Source organism: Fusarium subglutinans, assembly GCF_013396075.1.
Source record: "Fusarium subglutinans strain NRRL 66333 chromosome Unknown NRRL66333_c0000054, whole genome shotgun sequence".
NCBI lineage: Eukaryota > Fungi > Ascomycota > Sordariomycetes > Hypocreales > Nectriaceae > Fusarium > Fusarium subglutinans.
Genome location: NW_023502117.1, coordinates 58775 through 82255, shown reverse-complemented (window position 1 = coordinate 82255; position 23481 = coordinate 58775). Strand labels below are relative to the sequence as shown.

Below are 23481 nucleotides of genomic sequence, written 5' to 3'. Positions count from 1 at the left end.
CTCCATCAGGATCTCGGCACTTGGAGACAAGCGATTTTGACTCCAGACCCCTGGTAGTTACCAATGGATGGTCACTGGTTCCTGAATCTTCTTTCTTTCACCAACATTGACTCATTGAGATATGATTCAGCTGGGTAGCAACCGTAGCATTGGAGTTCATCGCGCGAGAACCACTCATTATGCCCAGGTGCAAGAACCAAAACATCGTCATCACACATTATGAACAGACTCGACTGTCGAAACTCATTGGATAATTCATAACATAACATATCATGAAAAGCATGTCTTCCTACAACTTATAGCATCGATAAGGCACTGCACGACTTTCGGCATATTCTCTCAACTTCCGATTCTTCCAACCATAGAACATCCTCAGGCCCAGGGCCACAACTGCGACAAACAGCAGCAGAGCCGCATTGACCCAGTGCCCTGTTGTGAATCCTCCTTCTCGCTCTGACGTCTGGTAGATCCAAACACCAGGGATCTGTCCAATGCCCCCGAGACTAACGTTGAGGGCAATGGCGAGACCAGTAGAGGCCGTCGTAAACACATTGGAGCTGAGCCATCCCAGCATGGGCGGCATGCAGGCAAAAGAGCCGGCCGTTGCCATTATTAAACCACCGTAGCGGGCTGCATAGGCGTCGGCCGGGAGCGCAGCCGATATAGTGAAGCCAATGGCGCCCACGGCTGCAGCCATGGCCGTGTGAACGCCTCGGGCGTTGAAGTGGTCCGCCGACCAAGCCACCAGAACCTGGCAGACTGTTGTGCACGGTCAGTTTTGCTAACTTCTTAAAGCCAGGAAAGCAGGTTAAACTTACCATAAGCAATGGCCCACGGAGGTACCGTCATCAACTGTGCTTTCAAGTCGTAATATCCCAATCCAACGGTAATTGACGGTGCAAACAAGCTCAAACTCGCAAACGCCGGCCCAGACGCAAAATAAATCGCATAATGCGCATACAGTCGCCAGTCCATCAAGGTTTCCTTGGCCTCTGCCCAGGTCATCGTCGGATGCGATTCCTTAGAACCCTCATAATACAGTCGATGAATGGCCATGTCCTTCTCTGCTTCAGATAACCATTTAGCCCGCTCCGGATAATCGGGTAGGAAGAAGAGAACCAGGAAGGCGGCTAGGCAAGACGGGATGCCCTCGATGATGAAGAGCCAGCGCCAACCAGAGAGACCAGCTGTGCCGTTCATGTGGCCGATGCCATAGGCAATTGCGCCGCCAAATGCGCCGGCTAGAGTGGCAGACGCGAGGATGAATGCGACGCTGAAGGCTCGAAGTCAGCATCTCGACCGTTACGCCACGACAGTTGGTGAAGCATGGATACAGAAAGACTTACCGAACACTACGCTCATCGTGCTTGTACCAAAATGTCAAGTAGTATACCAACCCAGGAAACAAGCCAGCCTCGAAAACACCTAATAGGAATCGCACAGCAGTGACACTGCCGAAGCTATTGGTGGCAGCCGTCAATATCGTCATTGCACCCCAGCAAAACATGAGAAAAGCGAGCCAACGGCTGGGTCGCAATTTCTTAAGAAGCATGTTACTTGGAACTTCGAACACCGCATATGAGACGAGGAAGAGCATGAGGGAGATGACAAATTGGTGGTCCGTCATCTTGGTCTCACGCTGCATATCGTTGTCGGTCGACGAATTGAGGATCATGGCGTTTCCGATGTTCGTTCGGTCGAGGAAGGACAAGAAGTAGATGGCGCCTGATAGTGGGATGATGCGTAGGTCTTGTTTCAAGAGAAGATTCTTCTCGAGGTCGCTTATAGCTTCGACATAGTGAACGGGGGCGTCCTGGGAGACGTAATGTTAGTATTCGCGGCGTCGGTGGCGTGCGCACAAGTTGCACAGAAGGTGAGGAGGGTATTTACAACGTCTTTTCCGAGAGTCGAATCGACATCGTCAACGGCGGCCGGAGGAGGGAACGGCACAGGAATGGGGACCTTTTCCATTGCCACGTCGCTCGACATCCGGCCTGTGGCTACTCAGTGGCCGTGATGCGACGAGATGGAAGAGGATGGTGTTTGTTCTTTTGGATGTCGTCGTCGATGGAACGGGTCGAGAAGAGTTGAGATCGTCAGGAGGGGGCGAATAGATGATCGGTTCGATTTCCGCCTTGTGACACCGTCAAGAGCCGAGGGTGGCTTGTTTGTGGTTGTTGCTATTGAGATAAGATGTGGACGAAACAGAATAAAAGAGATGAAAGATGAGAGATGGATGCCAAGAATGATCAAGACCGGGATACGGACGGATATATATGGATGTATGTATATATCTCAGAACTAGACCTAGGCAGGTAGACCCAGACCCAGACAGACCCTGGAGGAAGGAGATGAGCTGGATGTAGGTAGGTAATAAAAGGGAATTGAAGCGGAGTGATGCGCCTTCCCAGTGAGTGAGTGATTGGAGTCAATCGGATCGGAAGTAATGTAGAAGTGGGTGGGTAAGTTGGTTTAAGGTAGAGGAAGTGTACCAATGGACTGAGTTTATTTTTTCTGGGCGTTTTGCACTCTTGACTCTTTTTGGGTTGGCAATTGTACACGAGCTGGGAATAAGAGGCGAGGAGTACAAGTACAAGCACAAGCACAAGCACAAGCACAAGCAATTGAGCACGAGACACTCTTGTCTTGGTATCGGTCTTGGTCTTGGTCTTGGGAGACAAGCAACAGAATACGGGGGGAGACTTTGACTTTTAGATGCAGATGCAGATGCAGATGTAGCTTCTCTCACATTCTGACACTCACTCACTGAGATACCTACTCAATGCATCCATTTCCGCTAACTCACCCTCGCTCGGCAAAACGAGACAGGATCCACCGCCCGCCGATCAGATCACCACTCGGATTGCTCCAATGACTCGCAGTGGCGCCATGAATGGGGTACTCTTTGACTCTTGTTTGAAGATGTTATCTCGAGCACCTAACGAGAATGCACCTTTCCTTCACTAGTTACCCTCGTGCGCACGCATCCATTCCCGTATTAATGCGCTGTCTTATCCTGTAAGCTCACCTCTTCCGGCCTGAACAACTCATCACTCTCACTAAGCAGCACGGCATAACACGACACTCTCAATCTTCAAACGGTTACACCCGCAACTGTAACTGTAACAGTCAATTCAATGCAGAGACCCCAAAGGTAACTCTACCCGCGCTCATCGCGGGAATACAAATGATTCTCTATCTTTTTCGCTTTTGTCTCCCCACTCTTTGTGATCTTCACTCGTATATCCGAGCTCATGGTCCAGTCCAACAAGGTAAAATTCTGACTCCCAAGGCAAACGAACGAAAAACTTGAAGCATATGAAAGAAAAGTCTTATCAAAACAGGCGGAAGCTCCGCTTCGGCAATCCTACTCTAACCCTTCGGTACGTAAACTGTGACTGTGACACAAAAGAACACCCCAAACCAAGCGGGGGCATAAGGCAGGGAATAATAGAACAAGAGGTGCCCAATGCGTGATCAAGTTCTCAATTTTCAACTGTAGCCGCCGTAATGGCCCGATTATATAAAACTTTTCTTTCACAATTTCCGTCTCTCTTATTACCAGTCACTCAATTTCTGTTTCTCATCGTCTCGAATTTTCGCTTGACGGCCCTTTTGTCTGTGTTCCACAACTCCGAGATGCTCTCCTAAAGAGGCAGATTCTTCGGCTCCGGGCCGGCCGGTGGAGTCCCGATTCCGGAGTGCCTCTGTCTGGGGGAACATCCTAGACGTGAAGATCATTTGCTTGTTCGCAAATCACAGTAAGCCGTGTTGTCCTATTAGAGCCTGTAATTCCTAGATAGGTATCCCGAACGAGAAACTGGTCACGAATTGAGTCTGCGCCATGCAACCCAACGCACGGCACATCCTCTCCAACATCGCGAATCTTGGTAAAGGGTGTCCGACCTCGGGTCTGTGTTGTATCCAGCTGATCGATTGATATTGAAGTGTCTTCTTGCAGTCTGACTAAACCATCGGCAAGATGTTTACAAAGCCCGAGGTCCCTGTCCATGATCAACCAGTCAGTCTGTCACCAATGTTGCATCAGCCAATTCGACTTCAGGTCACTTGACTGTTGAAGCTGCATGATGACGCCCACTAGAAATAACTGATAAAAAGTATGCCTCTAATTCCGTACATCCGGAACTAATTCTCCTCCGTTTCTTCCTCTGAGCGCCACAGGAACCATGCGATAACCATGCACAGCTTTAACCCTGCGGCGATCCATAAGGCTCCCGCAATGCCGACAGAGCTTTGCGCAAACAACCCGCCGGCTATCACACCGACAAGTAGTAGCGTCGGCGCAGCTGCTCGCTGGTTCCTCGACACGTTGTCCAACGCGAATAGTTCTTTGTCGGAGAATAAGTCACAGTACACACTTGTCAGGACCAGGCTGATAAGAGCGTTCTGCTTCAGAGCTCGACTTGCTACAGCTTGTCCACAGCTCTGGAAGGCCATGAGAGTGATCGGCACCAATACGTTCCATGCCAGGCTATCCGTGTTCGGGCCTGGCGGTCGGAGAGTGACGATCAACGCAGCAGCGCTTGTGAGAAGGGCCTGGATTGTGAAGGAAGCACAGAGAACCCAGCGACGTCTGGGAGAGACAAGCCGATGGAAGCGGGCAAATAGGAACGAGCCGAGACAGAAAGATGCGATAGACAGAGCGGATTTGTATAGACGAGGGCCAGGAGTCGATGTCGCGAAGCTCGCCAGCCCGAGACCGACATATACAGTGTTTCCTGATTCTTATTAGCCTCCGATCTTCTAAGTTGTTGCTATAAGTTACTGACCTGTCTGCATAGACACGAATGTTCCCCAGACCTGGATAGAGGAGCTGTCGAGAAGTCCAGTTACGACATAACAGGCTAATAACACGGCATCGGTCCACGAACAAGAGACATCATGTTGTAAATGCTGCTTCCAAGACTTCTTCTGGGGTCTCGAGAGTGACGATCCCAATAGCGGTGTTTCCTCGTCTCTCACAGCGGTGTTGCGAACACTGCGATCAACCGCCCTTACCATGACGTCGATGATGGCGTACTTGTCGCCGGTCTCTTGAATTAAGAAAGCGTCTCCAACTTCCCATTAGAGTCAAGTTATCAGAGTGATAGACTTATTATAACTGAAAAAGGAATAACTATGGCTGAGGAAGAAGTTTGAGAGGAAGCGAAGTTGAAAGAAAGATTTGGTGCTCAAGACCCCTAGACTATGACGCCAGCCGCGCCAAACGATATCCACTTACGGTTCCAAGAAAACCGCCGAGATGATCCCAACTGTCGGCTACAAACAGTGGATTTAACGGTCGATGGGACGTTAAATATTCATATTAGCCAACTACCGATATTATCTACGCGAGACGTGAGTTTTAGTCGCGGTCTTTTTCCTACATACAAGTCGAATTTACAGCGTCGTTGGTAATCCCCGTCTAAGACAATGACGGCATCACCGAGAGTAGTTAGTTAATTAAAGTTAAACCATTTCCTCTGATTCCTGAGCGTAATGTGGAAGATTCCGAAAATAGAGAACAATTCCATCCAGTGGTATTCACAAATTCTTAAACCTCAAGTTGGGGAGATATCGTCATTCACATCCGTAGTTAAAGAGTAGCTTTTTAGGCAACTCTTGTCTACCTTACTATTCACAGTCTTGATTTCGAGCATCATTTCTTGCAGCTCCAAGTATTCATGTCAAGTATAAACAAAGCCTCCATATCGTATCTTATACATAAAACGGGGACTGCTAAAGGTAAAGTACTATATACAAGAACGAATAATTGTCAGGCACACAAGTCATTCCATGTACTGTCGATGATAATCGAACCAGCCACTAGTATCCTGGGGTAGCAGTAGCAGTAACATAGACAGTCTGAGTGATTGTCTTAGCTACGCACTCCTTCTTGGAAAAGGGGGAGTTGGGACGGCGGGTATGAGTGCGGGTTCGAGTGCGAGTGCGGCGGCCAGAAGGCTTGTTGACCTTGGTGGGGGCCTGAGTAGTAACAGGAGAGTTACCAGAGGCTTCCTCGTTGCAGTCATCTTCACCATCACCGTAGGTGGGAATAGACTCAACGGGGGCTGCGCTCTCGGTGGGGGCCTGGGTAACAACAGGGGCGTTACCGGACTCTTGCTCATCACCGTCGTCCTTATTATCGGTGGGCTTGGACGCGGTAGGAGCAGCCTTAGTAGGAGCCTCGGTGGTAGCAGGCTCGTTGTCACCATCCACAGGGGCAGCGGGGGCAGAGAGTTTGATGACAACCGAGGAAGGCTTCTCAGCAGCAGCAGACGAAGTGACCTCAGTGGGTGCGGAGAGAGCATCAGTCACAGAGTCAGGGACTGTAGCGAAAGAGGGACGAGGCGCACCCTCAGGGACGTCAGACTCAGCAGAGGACACCTCAGCACCCGCAGCAGCCTCGGCAGTAGAAGGCTTAGCAGCGCCAGCATTAGGAGTCTTGGTAGCAGCAGGTTGAGCGGCAGCAGTCGAAGCCTTGGTGGTAGATCCAGAGCCGGATCCAGAGCCGCTACCGTTGGAGATACAAGCAAAAGAGATCTTCTTGACATCGGCAGCCTGGGTAGGACCACTGAGAGACCAAGCCATGTTGACATAGGGCCAACAGATACGGCCATCAGACATAGTGACCATGTCACCAGCAACGTAGGTACCCTCAGAGGTGATGGCAGAGCCAAGCTTCTTGCCCTTGCTGTCGACAGCCTGGAACTTGGTACCAGCAAACTTGCCCTTGCAGCCCATGGCCTCGAACTCGCAGATAGGGCTTGAGATCTCCTCCCAGGTAACAAGAGCAGTGGAAGCATCAAAGGTAGCAACGTGAGCGTTGGAGCAGTCGTTAGCACCATCAGTCACCCAGTTAACTTGGCTATCACCATCCTTGGCACCGACCGTGGACGAAGCCTGTTCACCAATAAGGGTCTTCTTGTCAGAAAACAGAGCAATGGCAACGTTGCGGTTGTTGGTACGGTTCTCAGCGTGAGTATAACCCTCACCCATCCAGCCGTTCAGAGTAAGGTCGGTAGCGCCACGAGAAACCCAGGAGAAGATGTACGAGTCAGCACCAATGAAGCGAGCGAGAGAGCTGTAAGAGCCACTCATCCCACCCATGGGCTCGTTGCTGGCACCGTTGATGACGTGCTCGTTGGAGACCTTGACACCGTTGTTGCTCATACCCTGAGTCTCGGTGTTCAACCAGATAGCACCCTGGTCTTCGGAGCAGAGGGAAGCAAAAGGAGGTTCATCGGCGGCTTCGAAGGCAATACCGGTGTTGTGAGAGCAGCCCCACGAAGAAGAAGCTCCCTGGATCTCCTCAACCTTACCCTCTGGGGTGATGTAGCGAATGGCATCACCAAAGTGACCGGAAGCATCGCCACTGTAGGATGTGACAACGATGTAGGCGGCGTAGTAGCCAGCCTTCTCGGAGAAGACAAGATCGCCGTTGATATCGGGAGAAGCAAGGGCATTTCCTGAGAAGCCAGAGCCACCGAGGAGAGTTCGGAAGGCCTGCTTGCCATTGGTATACTTGTAGATCACAGGAAGAGGATCCTTAGCCTCTCCAGAGACAACCTCGTTGGTCAGGAGAGCGAAACCATCGTTGTGGGCAACGAGACCACCAGCCTCCTTACCATTCGCGACAGTAACGGGAGTTCCAACAGCAGCAAAGGTCTTGGGGTCAACGCCCTGGATGTGGACACCGGTACCGCTAGCATCGAGGTAAGCCAGGAAAGCAGTCTTTCCATCAGGAGATACGGCAAAGGGAGTTCGGCGATGGTGAGGAAGACCAGTCCAGTAAGCTTCCTTGACGGGGTTGAAAGAGGCACTCAAGGTGAGGGTATCGACGTGGCTCTCGAGCGAGGAGGAGGTGAGTTGGGCAGCAGCCAGCGCCAGGCCGGCGGCGAAAGTAAGAAGACGAGACATTGTGATGTTGGCTTAGACGTTAAGGAACGAATGTATTCGGTTGGAACAGTGTATGGAAAAGAACGTATGTAGTCAGAACGGTAATGAATGAATAGAGCAAAAGAATGTAAAGAGGACTAGACCCCAGGTCAGTTATCCAAGCCAGCAGTGAGTGAAGCTCTCGTCTCTCTATTTCCTATTCAAGCTGGAGAGCAGCATCTCTTATATGTGTGTAAGCCAAACCCATGGCGTTCTACCCCAGTGTAATGAGCCAAGCTAAACATGTTTGAAAACGAGCTGAGAGCGGTGGAAAAACTCTAGAACCATTAACCCGTATGATGGCCACTCGTATATGGTGGTCAAACAGACACTGATTGAGGGGTGATCAAGCAAGCACAGCACAGACTTTGTGTTTCAAACCCCCGGTGAAGAGACTAGTGTCGAGGGAAAGTTTCCTAAAGTTGCTGACTTTCGGAATAAAGCTCCTAATGGATCCTTGTCAGGTCTTGTGTCCCAGTGGGTTGGTGAAACTTCAGCTATAAAGTGAAAGGGCTGTGGTCCTTTGTCTTATCTGATGGCCAAGATGATCATCGGCAGTTGTCAGCCTTATGAGAGACAGCTTAATCGGCAATGGCAAGAAGTGTTATGAGAACATGACAATACCAAGTCATATCAAGATCCATTGGCCATTGGTCATTGGTGTATTGTTAAGCATCAGGAGAGTTGTATTGCAGGACACAATGCCTGATGTCAAGAGCTGACATGCTGGAAGTCAGTGTTTGAAGACCCGAGGGAAGTTGAAGCTATACGCGGATTCAAGTGTCATCCTTGCTTCTTGGTCCGTTTCCCGGAATTTGCCATGGACGTTGTATCCTTTCCTCGCCTAGCCTTATATAATTAGCGGCCCAGTTCCAGTGTTTTTCCATCACCATGGTTTCAGAATCCAAGAATTGGGAGAGCAGCTAGAGCAGCCAATAATTAGTGGGCAGATCTGATAAAAACTCCCCGAGAGAGCAGCAAAAGGATCGTCACGAATGAACAGCAAAATAGATGAAAGACAAAATACAGGGGTAATTTACTAGTTAGTTAGTTGGTGGTTTATTCCCGGGCGCCTATCTCTGACTTGCATTGCATTACATTGCATTCTGTACAATATAACCCCTGAATAAATGTCAGTGGACCAGCTAGTTGGGGTGGTGAGGGTCATTTGCAGCCATTCGGAAGACCTACTATATTAGACTTTAAAAGATATAATTGGCTAGCTGGCTTATCGATAAGATTAAACCAGTAGCCAATTAGATGCAGGGATATCAGGGATTAGGGATTCACTGATATTTATTCAGGGGTTATATTGTACGGTAAGACAAGACAAGACAAGACAAGACAGTTGTCAGAACTACCTTTTAGCGCCCGATGTGACATTTTGTTAGTTCAACCGACTCAAAGAGTGTGTGCAACGGATGCTTCGGCCTCGGAGTAGTATGCGTTACGCACGGGGTTAGACGGGTAATATTAAACGTCCGATGCGAGATGGTCTATGAAGGAATGGAAATTGGCAGATGGATCATGGATCCATTTGATATTTACCATGGGTCGAGAACTGAGGCCGCCAAATATTAATACTCGTCGATACCACTATTTCATGGCTAGCGAGGGATCTATTTTGGGATTGCCGAGGTTGAGGATTTCATTCTAGAACATCATCATCAATCTCTAATGATAGATCCATACACCACAGGCCTCTGCTCTCTGTCGTGAATCAGTGGGTTGATTGTAGGAATATAGGTATCAAATCAGATATCTAGGCCTCACGTGCTGTAGTCTCCCCTAGCACCCCTGAACATCGGGCGCCTGCAGAGGAAAAGACTAGACCTAGTTCGGCGACTCGCCTCATGCCCCCCGCGTTGTTATTGATTCTGTTCTCGTATCATGCGTCTTGAGCCCATCCATTCCAATCCCATCATTCAATAGGGGCTCTTTCACTACCTATAGAGGCATCAACTAAGTTGCCTTTACTTACACATTCTCATTCTCATTCTCGCACTCATTTATCTCTATCATTTGTTCCTCATAGTCTAAACACGGCATCTTTCTTATCTATCTCTTCTCTAACGTCATCGTCAGCATCAGTATCAGTATCAACATCAGTTTCTGCCTTGAGCTGGGGCATCGGCTCACTTGCATCATCAACATGATGCTCAAATATCTCACCAAGCCTACGAGGAAGAACATTTCTGATGCTCTTCTCATCTTGGGTGTAATCGGCAGTGTCATTTCAGTCATTTTGGCGTCTATTGTGTTTATTGCAGGCACCACCATTATTCGTGGTGATCCTGATCATCTTCTATGGAAGCCATTAGCCTTGGTCTCGGTATGTTCACGCATAATCACTCACCTCTAAATTCTTGACATTTCAGGAAATTCAAATACAAACTTATTTTTTTCGGCTCTTCCGACTGACAAATCATCAGTTTGAAGGCATCATTCCCAACAATGATACCTCTCATTTCTTGGTGCACCTAAACTGGTTCGCCAGTTCCTTCGGATGGGAACATCCCACAGCCCCCAAGGGTCTCCCAAAAGTTGGAATCACATCCTCGGGACTACGATATCACTCAAATATCGTCAATGATCTTAATCAAATTGCCACTGAACTTCGACTACCAGAAGACACCTTCAACTGCCCCAAGCCGGGCCCGTATGAAGATCCATGTGGCAACATCTTCTTTGAAGCTTGGCGAAGCTACATGGCCAGCGGCGGACTCCCAATCAGTAGCTGGATCGTCTGGATCAATATCTATGTCGCCCTGGTGTTCAGCATCATGGACGTTCTCCGAGAGTGGGTTATTCCCAACCGACCTCACTGGATGAAGTGTCGTTGCATCATCGGCAAGCGATGGTGTCCTCTTCCCAAGGGCAGCAAGGAGGAAATCGAGCAATTCGACGACTACGTATGGGACAAGGTCCGTCTCACCTACTGGGCCATTTCGGCTGCTTACTTCGGCATCGCTGCCGGTCACACATGTCTAAACTCAGTTTTCTTTGTTCGTTACCTGGGATATTTCGAGGAGCGTTTGCCAGATGGAATCAGCATGCACGGACGACGACGTCTGGCTTCCGAGATCTTGCTCTTGGTGGCTTTTGGCATCAAGACCTTTGGCGCATTGTGCATGGCTGTGAGGTGGAAGCTGAGCAGAAGGCCGAAGGGTTGGATGGACGGACAGTGTCTCGGTCGCCTTGAGAGGACCAAGCCAAATGGTGCAGATGGAGGAAAATACACAGATTAGAGCGTCAGTGATATAAAGCGGGAATGTGCTAAGCTTGGTAATTGGCGATAATAGACTGCTCCGGCAAAAGCGTTTACTTTGAAGAATCTCATCTTGGCTCAAACAAATGACAAGGCCCGGATTTGCCATATAAAATGCACCCCCGCAGATAGCGAGGTCCACCAAAATACCCCAGCAGTGGTTGGATGGTTCGCATAGAGATACAACTACCGCCGTTAGGTGCTGCTTTAGCTTGGACTCTATCTTGAGGCGGGGAAGTTGATTGATTATTGGATTCACTGACTTGCGGGACCGGGACACAGCCGGTTCTCTCTGGCCGGCCGGCTCATATAAATGAAGACCCATTGAATAACTGACAACAGTTCTGCCACTTCATACATCTCTATATATCATAATAAAGGCATCAACTCCATTGCATTCCACCCACCAAGTGCAAATAAGCATGATGCTCTCATCAAAATCCTTCCGTGCAGCGCCTCTAACGCGAATTATCTCCAGGCAGGCCTCACTTTCATTCAGCAGCTCAGCCTCGAGATCCCGTATTATCCTCCCCTCACAGAAACTCACAACAAAACCTTATTCAAAAGCCCGATCTTCTCTTCGGCTCGCATCCTTCGCAACAAGCTCCGAGGCTTCGGCTCCAACTCCCGAAGAGCCAGTCAACCAGAACTTTGCCGCTGTTGCAACAGGCGGAATCCCATATCCTGGAATCCCCAAGATCGAGGACCCTTATCAAAAGCGACAATGGCAACTGGAGCACATGGCTGGTGCCTTTCGCGTGTTTGCCCGTATGGGATTCACTGAGGGTGCTGCGGGACATATCAGTGTGAGAGATCCTGTTGATCCTAGTACCTTTTGGATTAACCCGTAAGTCTCATTTTCCTCTTTGATGGCATTTACGTTGACGAGATCAGTATGGGTGTTCACTTTGGAATGCTTGAGGCAGGCCATATGGTTCACATTAACGAAGACGGTCAAGTCATTGGCGGTAACCGAGTCGCCGTCAATGCAGCTGGTTTTACAATTCATGCTGCTATCCATAAAGCCAGGCCAGATGTAGACGCTGCATGCCACGCTCACTCCAAGTACGGAAAGGCTTGGTCGACCTTCGGGAAGCCCCTTGAGATGATCAGTCAAGATGCTTGTATCTTCTACAACGACCACAGCGTATACTCCGATTTTGGAGGTGTTGTCTTTGAAGACGATGAGGGTGCGCGTATTGCCAAAGCCCTTGGTCCGAAGAATCGATCCGTCATTCTACAGAACCATGGCCTGTTGACGGCGGGTAAAACAGTTGATGAAGCGGCGTATTTGTTCTCCCTTATGGAACGGACGTGTGAGATACAGCTCTTGGTGGAGAGTGCTGGGCTGCCTAGGCAGATTATTGGTGATGAAGAGGCTGAGTACACTTATCGATACAATGCTGACCCCGTGAGTTGTCGTTCTATGGACGGAATTACAAGCAGTTGACTGACATGGTGAATAGGAGGCGTTGTATACTGAGTTCCAGCCTGATTTCGAATACGAGGTTTGGAAGTCTAATGGTAAGCTAAAATCGGGTGTTAACTGAAGTGGTATACCCAGAAGATGGTGCTTTAAAATGAGAAGCCTGAGCATAAAATGGTCGTTTCAGAATCCTTTGTCTTCAAGCTCTCAAGATGCGGCTATCGTGCAATTCTCGTTGACTTACTAGGCTCTATAGCTAGCCTTATTTACCACAAAATGTCTCTTCCAGGCCCTCCCAATCATCTCCTACAGCAACGTCTTTCTCCACCACTTCTCTTCCTCCTCAAGCCACAGCCTCACGTTCTTCGGCTGTCCAAATCCATGACCCTCTTCGGGTATAACGATAAGCTCAACCTCGCCCCCTGCCTTCTCAATAGCATTAGCCATCTCTTGTGCCTGATCCAGCGGCGTGACCTTGTCACTACCTCCGTGCAAGAGCAGCAATGGGGCTGTGATCTTATGAGCCTCGAACAAGGGGCTTCTCTCACGGCAGATTCTGTCCTTCTCGCTCTTGTCTACTCCTTTTTGTAACACTAGGTGATCTGTGTAGTCAGATTCCAACTTGTGGGTTGAGTCGTCCAGACGTTTAATATCGCTTACACCGGAGAGACACACACCACCAGCGAAGATGCTCGGGTGACGGGTCAAGCTTCGAAGGGTGTTGTAACCTCCTGCACTTACACCAGTGATTCCTACTCCGCCAGACTTAACCACTCCCTCAGACGACAAATTATCTGCGAATTCCGCAGCATCGTCGGAGTCGACTAAGCCCCAGTTCCCCCAGAGAGCCTCCCGATATTTACGCCCATGAGCGCTTGATCCTTTGTAGTTGAAAGCAAGAACTGCATATCCTCTCGAGGTGAAATATTGTGTTCTCGGATTAAGACCAGGACCGGTGTAGGATGTTGGACCTCCATGACTTATCATAATCAGAGGAGGTAGATCCCCTTCTGGTGCCTGGAAGTCCGGGTTGTGTGGGAGCCACAGGAATCCATACAATTCTCTTTCGGGTTTGCCCTTCGAGTGGATTTTCTTCAAGATAGGCTTGGAGCAGAATTCGCTGGGAAGCCCATCATCTATAGAACCACGTACTTGGGTAATCTGACCTGAGCCTTCGGCATCAATTCGATAGAGCGCTTTAGCATTGGTCTCTCCGGACCCAACAACGAGAACTGAAGTATTGCTCAGGCGTGCAACTGCGTCCAGCTGGACTTCCGCCAGCCTCTGAGAATCGCCGATGTCTTTCCAATTTCCCGACTCCAGATCGATGAGAATCACCCTGGATGTTCCCAGAATGTAGGGAGAAGCGACAAGGTGTCGATCAGACAGGGGGACATAGGTATGACTATACTTATTCAGCGGCTTTCTAGTGATGAATTCGGAGTTCTTACCTTCCCTGAAACCATCTCAGCTCTCCAAACTCGGCATTGCCGATGCCATTGACTTCGATCTCGACATGCTCGTCACTTCCGGGAAGAATGCGGTACAAGCGGCGATACTCTCCGACCTCCTTATTAAAGAATAGAGACCCATCGGGGCCCCATCTGGGCTCTGCAACTCCCTCACGGTCCTTTCCTGCAATAAGGCTGATATCTGAGATGGAGCCATCGTTCCATGTCGCAGTATACAGCCTCGCAGAGTCAAAAGGCAGTTCAGGGTGATTCCACTCCAGCCACGCAAGCTTTGAACCATCCGGACTGAAAGACGGTTCGTAGTAGAAGTCAGCAGTGTCAAGGATCCGCTTCACCTCGGCTGTTTCTGTGTTGATTGCCACGATGTAGTTGCGAACTCCATCAGGAGTGTCATGCTCGTGGTCTTCCTGGTTGGCCAGAACCCATGACGACGACAAGTTTGCTTCGAAGTTTGAGTATCTCAGGTTTGGGTGGCCAGTCAGTTCTGAAACCTCCTTGCTGTCCGGGTTTAGTATATGAACAGTATCGCCCTTGTTGGAGAAGATGATACGATCGTCTGGGAGAACGGCGTATGTTGAACCGCCATACTCATACACGCTGTTCTTGGCACTATATTCAGATGGAAGAATATCTTGGATGCTGTCTTTCAAGACCTCAACAATAGTTGTGCTTCCGTCTTCGCGGCTTTCTGTGTAGAAAGCTCTACCAGATTTGGGCTGTACACGTTAACAAATGCTCAGATATTTAGTGTCAGAATGCTTACATACATTGGCTCTGGGTGATGAGAGTCTTCTAGTCTTAGAGACAATGTAATCTACTGAGATGGGTGATTCCCAATCTCCATATGGAGCAGTCTTTTTGGTGGTGGTGGTGGTGGACATGGTGGTTGTTGATGTTCAAGTTTGGTTACAAAGTGCGGGGTGAGAGAGAACACAAGTGTAAGACGGGCCCATCGGCAGTTAATGAACAGCAGCAGATCAACCGAATCAGGTAGGTATCTATCTATCTGTCTTTACAAATAAGTTCTCTTCTCAATAAAGCAATCTTGTCTATTCATTTGTTGAGACATATACTGTGGTAATAGGGAAGTCTCTGAGAGGCGCCTCGATTATGCACTATAATCACCTTGATGAACAGCGCCGATCCCAGTATGCTACATCTATTACCAGCAGCGCCTTAAGATTTTCGACTCATTTCTTTTATGAGTTGACCTAGAGTGCCTTTGTTGTGTTTTTGTTTACTCTCGTCGCCGTTCTTGTTGGCCCTCAAGCTCGTGTCAGCCTTCTCATTCTCACCAATATGGAGGGACCTGATGAGGTGGTCAATAATCTTGTTGTGTCTTCGTGAGAAGATCAACGATTCACATGCATGTCCGGAGAGATATTGAGCAGGTATTATTATTCTATATTCTTCAAGGCGCTCGTGTTGAGCTGATGAATAAGTCAAACTTCCATCACGTCGCTTCTAATACGTATCATTATTCATAAGTGATGCTCGAGGAATAAGATCAGAAAGCATAAAATAAAGACCCCAAACTCCTCGATGCAACAGTAAATCAACAATCAAGAGATAGCCCGCCGTCTATGGTAACATACCTCCCTATCGTACACCCTCACAACTTACCATGTCGTTACAGCAAACTTCCCGTGGCGTCCCTGACAGTCCGCCGCCAGGAACAGCATGCAGGTACGCTTCGATCCCGATCAACAATCATGGACAATCCCATCAAAATCAAGCTTCGTGTACGTCATTAGCCCACGTGGTAGTATTCATCACTCTGCAAAAGGTCTGTGCCTCGTGATGGTTGCGCCGTCGCATGTCAACACCAAAGCCACATGACCCACGTGTCGTGATACGGGTAGAACGGTCACGTCAAATGCTGCAGGTACATCAGGCGCGGGAACGTACTCACTTGGGTGTTCTAAAAGTAGGGCATTTTCACTTGAAAATGACCACCAAAGCCTCTCTTCCAAGGCATTGTTATAAGAGTGACCATGTCGCGAGCGACTATGGAGAGAAGTGATTAAGAAAGGATTAAAAGTCATCAGATACAGGTATCTATCGCTTGCGTCAAATATGTACAAAGCACCCTGCCTCCCCAAACGCTAATCAAGCCGTTTCCTAAACGTCGGCCTTTTCCTTTGCTCATGCATCGGTTTCTGAATTTTGCTCATCGACTCCTCGGGACTCCGGCGGATATCCTTCACAGTTGAGCCTTCGCGGCGGTAGGGGTGGTGGCTTCGTGGAGAGGGGGAGGTTGAACGACGAGGAGAAGGTATTCTCCATGCCGCAACGGACTTGTACTCAATATAGCAGGGCGCGATAGACTCCTGTCGGGGAGTCGGTGTGTCATCGAAATTTGGGGTATCGTCATAGAAATCGCAACCGTCGCTAGCATCTTCAGGAAATTGAGTAGTAGGAAAATCATCCTCCTCCTCTAGATCATCCTCATACTTGTCATTAGATTGTTCCCCGTCATCCATTACGTCCAGTGACGACTGGCTCTCTGCGCAATCCGAATCCGAGGCGACCGCAAAGTCGCCGTCATCGAACTGCGAGGTCTCATCTTCGTCGTGAACGAGTGATCTGATGTCAGAGATAGCTTCAGCTGTCTCGGAACCAGAAAACGACATGGAACGTGAAGGGGGGGTGGAGTATTCGTGCGACTCCATGGAAGTAGGAGAGGAAACAGAAGACTCATCGCCGTGCGCTGCCTCGGAATGGGGGGGCGAGGGGGGCGCTTGAACAACAGACGATGATCGAATGTCCATATGAATCGAGAGGGGACCCTTTGTCAAGATGGGCTCATCATCAAAGAAACTAGAGGCATCATCGACGCTGCTGGCCGTGGTGCTCTCAGTCTTGACGCTGTTGGTCTCAGAGAAGGAGGACAAGGAAGCAATAGAAATAGCATCATGATCACGGTCGTTGTGATCAAGATATTGTTCGGGTAGGTAGCTTGCAAAATAACGGACGATCGAGTCGAAAGACTTGGTCCGGAAGAGTTGAAGGGCGTACTGCCAATGTTCAGAATCCATCAACTTAGGGTTGGCGATGATCTCAACAGCGAGAGATTCGAGAGACTCGTGGAGTTCGTGAATCCGCTGTTGCTTTCGCTCATCCAGCAAGCGGTGGAAGTCGTCGATGGTGTCGGCATCGCGGGAAATTTCGTAAACGTCGTGGTGAAAAGCTTCGGGGTCTTGGAGGTTAAAGGTAAAGGTGTTGTATTTTTCGTGGAGGGTATGAAAGAGGTCATCCCTCTTCATGCCGAATTTCCAGGCCGGCCATGACCAGCCCGGATCGTCCATGTCGAGGTCACAGTCGATAGAAGTAGGTAAATTATAGTGGTAGAATGGTTATGGTATAGAAGAGAGTGTCCAGTAAGAGTGTCCAGGTATCCGTGGGGGTCGAGAGCTCGTGGGAGCTGCGGAATCTATTTCATGTCCATGGCGTCAAAATCCTCAAAGGTGTTCAGAAGTCAAAAAAAAAAATGAAGACTACTCTGAACTGATGTGCAAGAAGCGTGTGTGTTGGGCTCTTCTGGGACTCTTTCGGCGGGTTTGGATTTTGGTTATAGGTGATGATCGTGGGTGTTTTGGAGGCGGGCGTGACAAGAAACAGAATTCGGCAGGTTCTGGGGGGCAAGAGCCATACCCATATCTCAGGGTGCGCTTGGCCCCCAGCAACCCAAAGACCACGAGTGCGGCCTGAGCTGCCTGAGGCAGAAGTGATCAGAGGCTACAATTGGCTGTCATCCCTTCGAAGACGGAGACACGAGACGCGCCTGCATAATTAGCGTCCAATGACGATCTTTTCTCGGCGGTAAGTGGAGCCACCTCATGCAAACTCTTGAACTAGGCAACGCTAGTGATATGGTGGCGTCCATTGGGGGCCATTTGCAGCCCACCCTTTGATGCTTCTTTCGTGCAATTGCGGCAGATTTTGTTTGGGCAGTTCCGACGCCGGCCGCTTCCAATCGATTCCATCGTTAATGAAGGATTCACACAAACACAAAACACCAAGCACGACGATATTCAATATCACAATCCTTTCTATAAACTCATAAACCCTTTTACAATCTTACAGTGTAGTCTTCTCAGCAATGACTAGAATTAATGATTGTTAAGGTATTAGCCACGTAAACACTCTTTGAACAAGCCTGCCCTGTCACGAGGACTATCATCACGGGCAACTTCCATTTTAGTCTCAAGTCATGATCACTCACCGAAACTCATTATGAGACAACAACTGACCTTTGCAAAAATGTCTTTGGTGCCTAATATCGTGACAAACTCACGTTATCTCGTAAACTCTATCGTCTGCTTTATATAGCCTGCTTTTCCCCAAATCTCGATGGCTATTCAGTCATGCTGAAATCGGTCTGCTTAATATCAGCTTCAGTGTCGTCATAGTAAGATCCGCTGAGCCATGTAAGATGCCAGATGCTTCTACGCTCGCCTTTTGGTTGACAACGTGCAGCCCAAGGGCTCATCAGCAACTAATTCGAGTGAATTATACATCATCCTTCTTGTCATTTGTGCGAGCTATTGGATCTCATAATGACCAGAGATCTATGAGGACATCCCCTAGTTATGGATAATATCATCTGGCCGTCGGGGTAATTATCTTGACTTCCTAGGAAGTCAGTCTTAGGTGAGACGACTTGCACAGCCACACAGCGTTTGGTTGTGGCAGAGAGTTAGAGAGTGTGGCAGTGTGGCAATGTGTCAAGCAAATCTGCCTACCTAGGTTGTCAATGGAAGCCAGCCCTACCCGTTTTGAATCCAGTCCTACACTCCACACACGCCAAAAGCTCCCTCCCAAGCCAACAAGCGTAAGCGCAGAATAGGACAGTCAGGACAGTCCCAGCGCCATTACCATTGCTCAGTGGGATTTCGCTTCGTACCGTCTCGTCCCGCCCGCTCCCGCTTCTTTCTATCCTTTCTTGAATAGAATGAATCGCCTTCATTACCCGTTTTTGGATCATCCCCTCAGCCTTCAGGCAGCGAATAACTAAACCGCTGTATGACTCGACCCCGAATCAGTCTTGTTCCTCGTGGAGTCTGAGACGAGACTATACGCTATCAGCAGGCCTGTCCTGAACCTGTCCTGACCTAGGCTGAAAGCTGTCTTTTCAGCCATCCCAGAAGAACACACCCATCGTGTCCTGTCCTTCTGATGTGCCCGTTGAGTGTCAAGTCTGCTACTGATTTTGGCTCTTGTTTCTGTTTCTGTTCCTGCATCTCCTACATTACATTCCCATCCTATCCGTACAAGCTAAGGTGTTATTGCTGCATCTAATAATACCTAGCCACAGCCCACTCTTCCCCAGCTCCTATTAAACCCTTCCGCTCCCACTCTCTCCCCGCCTCGGTTCGCCTTGTGTCGTACTGTACCTACATACATTCTTGGAGTGCATCGCCTCACAAGCGCAGCCCAGAGTAGCCTGCCTGGATTTCAATCGCAGTCAGCCCCTCATATTACTCATACATACATTCATATTCATTCACAACTACATTACACTTTTCAGCCTGGCGCAACATCAATCGCATCTCGCTACGCAACGCAACACCGCACGGATTGCTTTTCTACGTAGCAATCACACAAACTCTATCAATTACTATAGACATTCTGTTCAGCCTGCCTTCCATCCATTCGTCTGCGTTTGGTTGGTTAGCTAGCATCTGAGGTAAACTCTTGCCTGGTTCTTCTGCCTGGTCCACCCACCGCTTTACGCCTTGGTTGCTTACCAACTTCACCTATGAAGCAGAGATAGCCAAACTTATGGCAGAACCTAGGCTCGGGCTCTCTGAGGTTGTCTCAGAAGAGCGCACCGAGCCATTTTCTCAATCCGAAATTGACGCACGCTTCAAGGGGATTGGTGTTGAGGAACCAGTCCCTACTACTAGCTCTTCGCTTGTCTCGTTAGACGAGCTCCACGTCGAGGATCACCACCACAGGCAAGGCATCCGCATTCTATTTCGTCCCCTAGCCAACTTCCCCAAGTCGCGGTCTGTGAGCCCTGGTAGTGAAAGTTTACAGTGGCTCGCTCTCCGCGCCGAGGTGGCTTCACCAGAGCAGCCTGAGCACAAAGTTCTCGCTGTGACTCAGACCTCCAAAGATATCAAATTCACCGTCCGTATCCCCGGCGAGACTCAAGATGACTACCCAAGGCCCCCTTTGTGGTGCGAGCTATACTACGATCCCGCTAGTGACAAAGTCATCTTCTTGAACCGGTCAGACCTACCAATTTCTCTATCAGGAGTGTCACCGACGCCGCCGTCGAGCCCTTACAGTCCTTCGCATGTCGTCAACCCCGGGTCAGCTAAGGCTCTGAAGCCTGGAACATGGCGCATTACGCTTCGAGACATGGAAGTCCTCGACTTCCGAGTACTTGAAAAGCGCCCGGTGATACTGTATCAACCACAGCAACAGACTATTGTCGAGGATGTTCCCTCAGAGTCTAGCACCCCCACCGTGAACTCGAGCGGGAAGCGGGCCCTTTCTCCGAAGTACGACGAGAAGAGAGTGAAACGTCGTGTCTCAGACCCGAATACACCCGGTGACGACGGGGTTGTTATGTTCCTCAGGCCTTCCGCGGATCCCTTGGTTTTCTCTCTTCCAAATGGTCGCGAGAGCAAGGAGCTCTCCTCGGTGAATGGCCATCCTCTGCTGGATGCTGAAAAGGGTGAAACTGCTGCAATCTCAGGTGTCTGCGAAGTCGATGAGTACGAACTCACCAAGCGAGAGCCAATTGCTTCGACTTCCTTGTCTGCCGTGTACACAGCAACACACTCCCACGTACCGAACAACATCGTTACTGTCAAGGTACTCAAGACGCGCGTTGCCAACCCCAGTGACAAGGCGCTCGTCCACGAGCGGACTGTCATCCGTCAGGCCGACATGTGGCTTCGTGAGTGTAGGGGTCAGGAGGACCTGCAGCACAAGTCGATTGTTCGCTACTATGGTGGCGATGCTCGATTCCTTTCCCTATACATGGAGCACATCGACGCAAAGGACCTGACTTCCATGCCTCGATGGAGGAATAACACCAACGATGAGTTCATTGGCGACAGAAACGACGCTGCCAGGATCTTGGGAGACATCGCCGGCGCCCTCAACTACATCCACGGTCGCAAGCTGGTGCACAACGATATCAAGCCCGCCAACATCCTCTACTCGCCAGAGAGAGGTGCGGTCCTTTGTGACTTTGGTCTCTCTACACCGGCCACTGCTACTAATTCGCCGACCGTTGGCGGAACACCGTACTACGTTCCTCCGGAATTCATTGGTCGAAAACAACGCGGTCCTGCTTCTGACGTCTGGGCACTCGGTGTCACTATGCTCTACGTGTTGCGTAAAATAACGTACCCTGACTCTCGTGCTCATCGACGACACCCGCGACCCCTTTATTGGTTGATCGCTGGGGTGAACAGTCCCAACATGCCACACAAGCAATATGGAAATGGTCAACCCGCTATGAAGCAGATGCGAGATTGGCTTGCCGAGATCTTCGATGCGAGAAAGAGTCTGAATCCCAAGGACCGACTCGAGCGGATTGTCATGGAGATGCTATACCCTAACCCCAACCAGCGTATCACTATGGCCAAAGTGGTACAAGAGTTGACTGTCGAACAGGCTGCTGCTCCTGCGGGATGAAGGCCGTACAAGGAGCTGCAACTGTTATCAACCATAAGTGAGAGGATCTCACAAGAATAATCAACTGGTCATTTTCTGTCTTCTGATTTCTGATTTCGGGACTGGAGTTTGGTGTTTTAGCGTTACAAGCTGAATTTATATGAGTACGATGGTGAGTAAACTAGCAACGCCCCTGGGTTGACCAAGCTGACCAAACCAGATTGGATATACCCTGTTGTTATTCTTTACGTTTTAATGCAACTCTTGTTTCTATATATTATACCAACTGCATGTTCATTTTCCTTTTCTTCAATCATGCAAGTCATCATATACGGGGTCTGGAAGCATCTCTAGGGTTCCAATGGATCACAATAAAAGGCTCCCAGTAGCCAGCCTGTAACTGCAGGTTGGAAATGCCAATGAAATATTTGTTCCACGCATACATAATCATAAGTTTTGGAGGCCGTGAATGTTCTATCATGACTACTGATTACACATTGAAGTACCCAGGTCTCATAAGGTCATCCATCTAGAGGCCCAAGCCCATCACAAAAGCGGCAGCAAGACCCACGACAGAAGTCATAACCACCGTATTCACACCCGTTGTGCCAGCGGCGTTATCCTTGCTGTCTCCAGAAGATGTAGAGTTGGAAGAGCTATCTTCCTCAGTTCCGTTACCCTTCTGCTGCTTGATCTTGACGTAGTCCACATCGCCGGTTTTGTTGCTGGGACCCTGGGCATTCTCCTTGAAGCGGATATCCGCACAGTTGTACAGGGCATTGCCAGTGTCACCAACCGTAACAACCTGGATACTAGCGATGTCTCCGTCCTTGGGCTTGACGTCTGAGGGAAGCTCAAGCTTGTCAATGAAGAGAGTGCCTGGGTTTGTGGCATTGAGGAACTCTGGAGTGAGGGAGATGTTGAAGTTGGTAGAGTTCTCGCCGAGGCCGAGGTTGACGAAGATGTAGGACCATTCGTGGTGAAGATCAAGGGTGAGAGCACCACCGTCGAGGGGCCAGTCAGTGAGGTTCTTCTTGTTGAAGTCAACACGAGCACCTATTGTTTGTTAGTAGAGTATGCGATCGCAGGATATGGAATGTCTCACAGGGTTGCTCCCACTGGTTGTAGCGCTCCTCGCCCTCCTCGCTGAGGGTGTCCGCTCGCCAGGGAGGGAAGACGAGACCGAAGTGGGCAGAGACAGCCTGGACAGTAGCCAGGCCGAGAAGAGTCTTGAAGGCCAGCATCTTGATTGTTGTGGTGACAAGTGTGTTGCGGTGGAGGAGAGGGTGAGTAACAACAAATGGAAGCACAGCAGGCGCTTCAGCTGTCTTTATATGCACAAAGCAGCACCTCAGTCATCCCAGGGTCCAGCTAATGTAACCGAGCTCTAGCTCTCTGCATCTGGAAGCTGCTCTTGGCCAAGCAATTATTGACTTAGCGTGAGTCAGTTTCGCAGGGTTGTGGCTGACTTCGCGTGATAGCCACTGCTGTGTCACTGGCAGCTTTACTGTTAAAGAAGCCGGTGTCTCCCCCCGGACACTCGGGGGTTGGTGCGGATTTTGGGACTACAGGTGGCCGGTTGGTAACGGTCTTTGGCCGGAGCATGCTATACAGATGCATCTGCTGTGTGAACGTTGATCAATTCAGTCTACTCATGATGATACTACTCTGCATCCTCGTGAACTCTCTTCTTCTCCCGCAATAAGCTTAGAAACAAGGTTTCTTTAAGCATAAGATCC

General features: G+C 49.5%; 9 protein-coding genes across 9 annotated transcripts; 3 read left to right on the top strand and 6 right to left on the bottom strand.

Annotated features, from left to right (window-relative positions):
* Positions 1–289: 289 nt before the first annotated feature.
* Positions 290–1971, bottom strand: FSUBG_5462 (allantoate permease; the record flags this gene model as incomplete). Its single annotated transcript, XM_036683561.1, has 4 exons — positions 290–759; positions 819–1273; positions 1347–1813; positions 1891–1971. The coding sequence occupies 4 exons, from the start codon at positions 1969–1971 to the stop codon at positions 290–292; spliced, it is 1473 nt and encodes a 490-aa protein (XP_036538974.1).
* A 2175-nt stretch (positions 1972–4146) lies between these two features.
* FSUBG_5461 (DUF1275 domain protein) lies at positions 4147–5022 on the bottom strand (the record flags this gene model as incomplete). Its single annotated transcript, XM_036683560.1, has 2 exons — positions 4147–4739; positions 4791–5022. 2 exons carry the CDS (start codon positions 5020–5022, stop codon positions 4147–4149), a joined length of 825 nt encoding a protein of 274 aa, XP_036538973.1.
* Positions 5023–5826: 804 nt separating this feature from the next.
* On the bottom strand, positions 5827–7920 carry FSUBG_5460 (MUC1 extracellular alpha-1 4-glucan glucosidase; the record flags this gene model as incomplete). Its single annotated transcript, XM_036683559.1, has 1 exon — positions 5827–7920. The coding sequence occupies one exon, from the start codon at positions 7918–7920 to the stop codon at positions 5827–5829; it is 2094 nt and encodes a 697-aa protein (XP_036538972.1).
* Positions 7921–10090: 2170 nt separating this feature from the next.
* FSUBG_5459 (uncharacterized protein) lies at positions 10091–11186 on the top strand (the record flags this gene model as incomplete). Its single annotated transcript, XM_036683557.1, has 2 exons — positions 10091–10270; positions 10371–11186. The coding sequence occupies 2 exons, from the start codon at positions 10091–10093 to the stop codon at positions 11184–11186; spliced, it is 996 nt and encodes a 331-aa protein (XP_036538971.1).
* Positions 11187–11628: 442 nt separating this feature from the next.
* Positions 11629–12756, top strand: FSUBG_5458 (fuculose-phosphate aldolase; the record flags this gene model as incomplete). The annotated part of the gene is made up of 3 exons (XM_036683556.1): positions 11629–12053; positions 12101–12617; positions 12673–12756. The coding sequence occupies 3 exons, from the start codon at positions 11629–11631 to the stop codon at positions 12754–12756; spliced, it is 1026 nt and encodes a 341-aa protein (XP_036538970.1).
* Positions 12757–12938: 182 nt separating this feature from the next.
* On the bottom strand, positions 12939–14985 carry FSUBG_5457 (Dipeptidyl peptidase family member 6; the record flags this gene model as incomplete). The annotated part of the gene is made up of 3 exons (XM_036683555.1): positions 12939–14037; positions 14084–14820; positions 14872–14985. 3 exons carry the CDS (start codon positions 14983–14985, stop codon positions 12939–12941), a joined length of 1950 nt encoding a protein of 649 aa, XP_036538969.1.
* A 1224-nt stretch (positions 14986–16209) lies between these two features.
* FSUBG_5456 (uncharacterized protein) lies at positions 16210–17412 on the bottom strand (the record flags this gene model as incomplete). The annotated part of the gene is made up of 1 exon (XM_036683554.1): positions 16210–17412. One exon carries the CDS (start codon positions 17410–17412, stop codon positions 16210–16212), a length of 1203 nt encoding a protein of 400 aa, XP_036538968.1.
* Positions 17413–19888: 2476 nt separating this feature from the next.
* On the top strand, positions 19889–21763 carry FSUBG_5455 (STE kinase; the record flags this gene model as incomplete). Its single annotated transcript, XM_036683553.1, has 1 exon — positions 19889–21763. The coding sequence occupies one exon, from the start codon at positions 19889–19891 to the stop codon at positions 21761–21763; it is 1875 nt and encodes a 624-aa protein (XP_036538967.1).
* Positions 21764–22271: 508 nt separating this feature from the next.
* Positions 22272–22986, bottom strand: FSUBG_5454 (uncharacterized protein; the record flags this gene model as incomplete). The annotated part of the gene is made up of 2 exons (XM_036683552.1): positions 22272–22798; positions 22848–22986. 2 exons carry the CDS (start codon positions 22984–22986, stop codon positions 22272–22274), a joined length of 666 nt encoding a protein of 221 aa, XP_036538966.1.
* Positions 22987–23481: the final 495 nt, after the last annotated feature.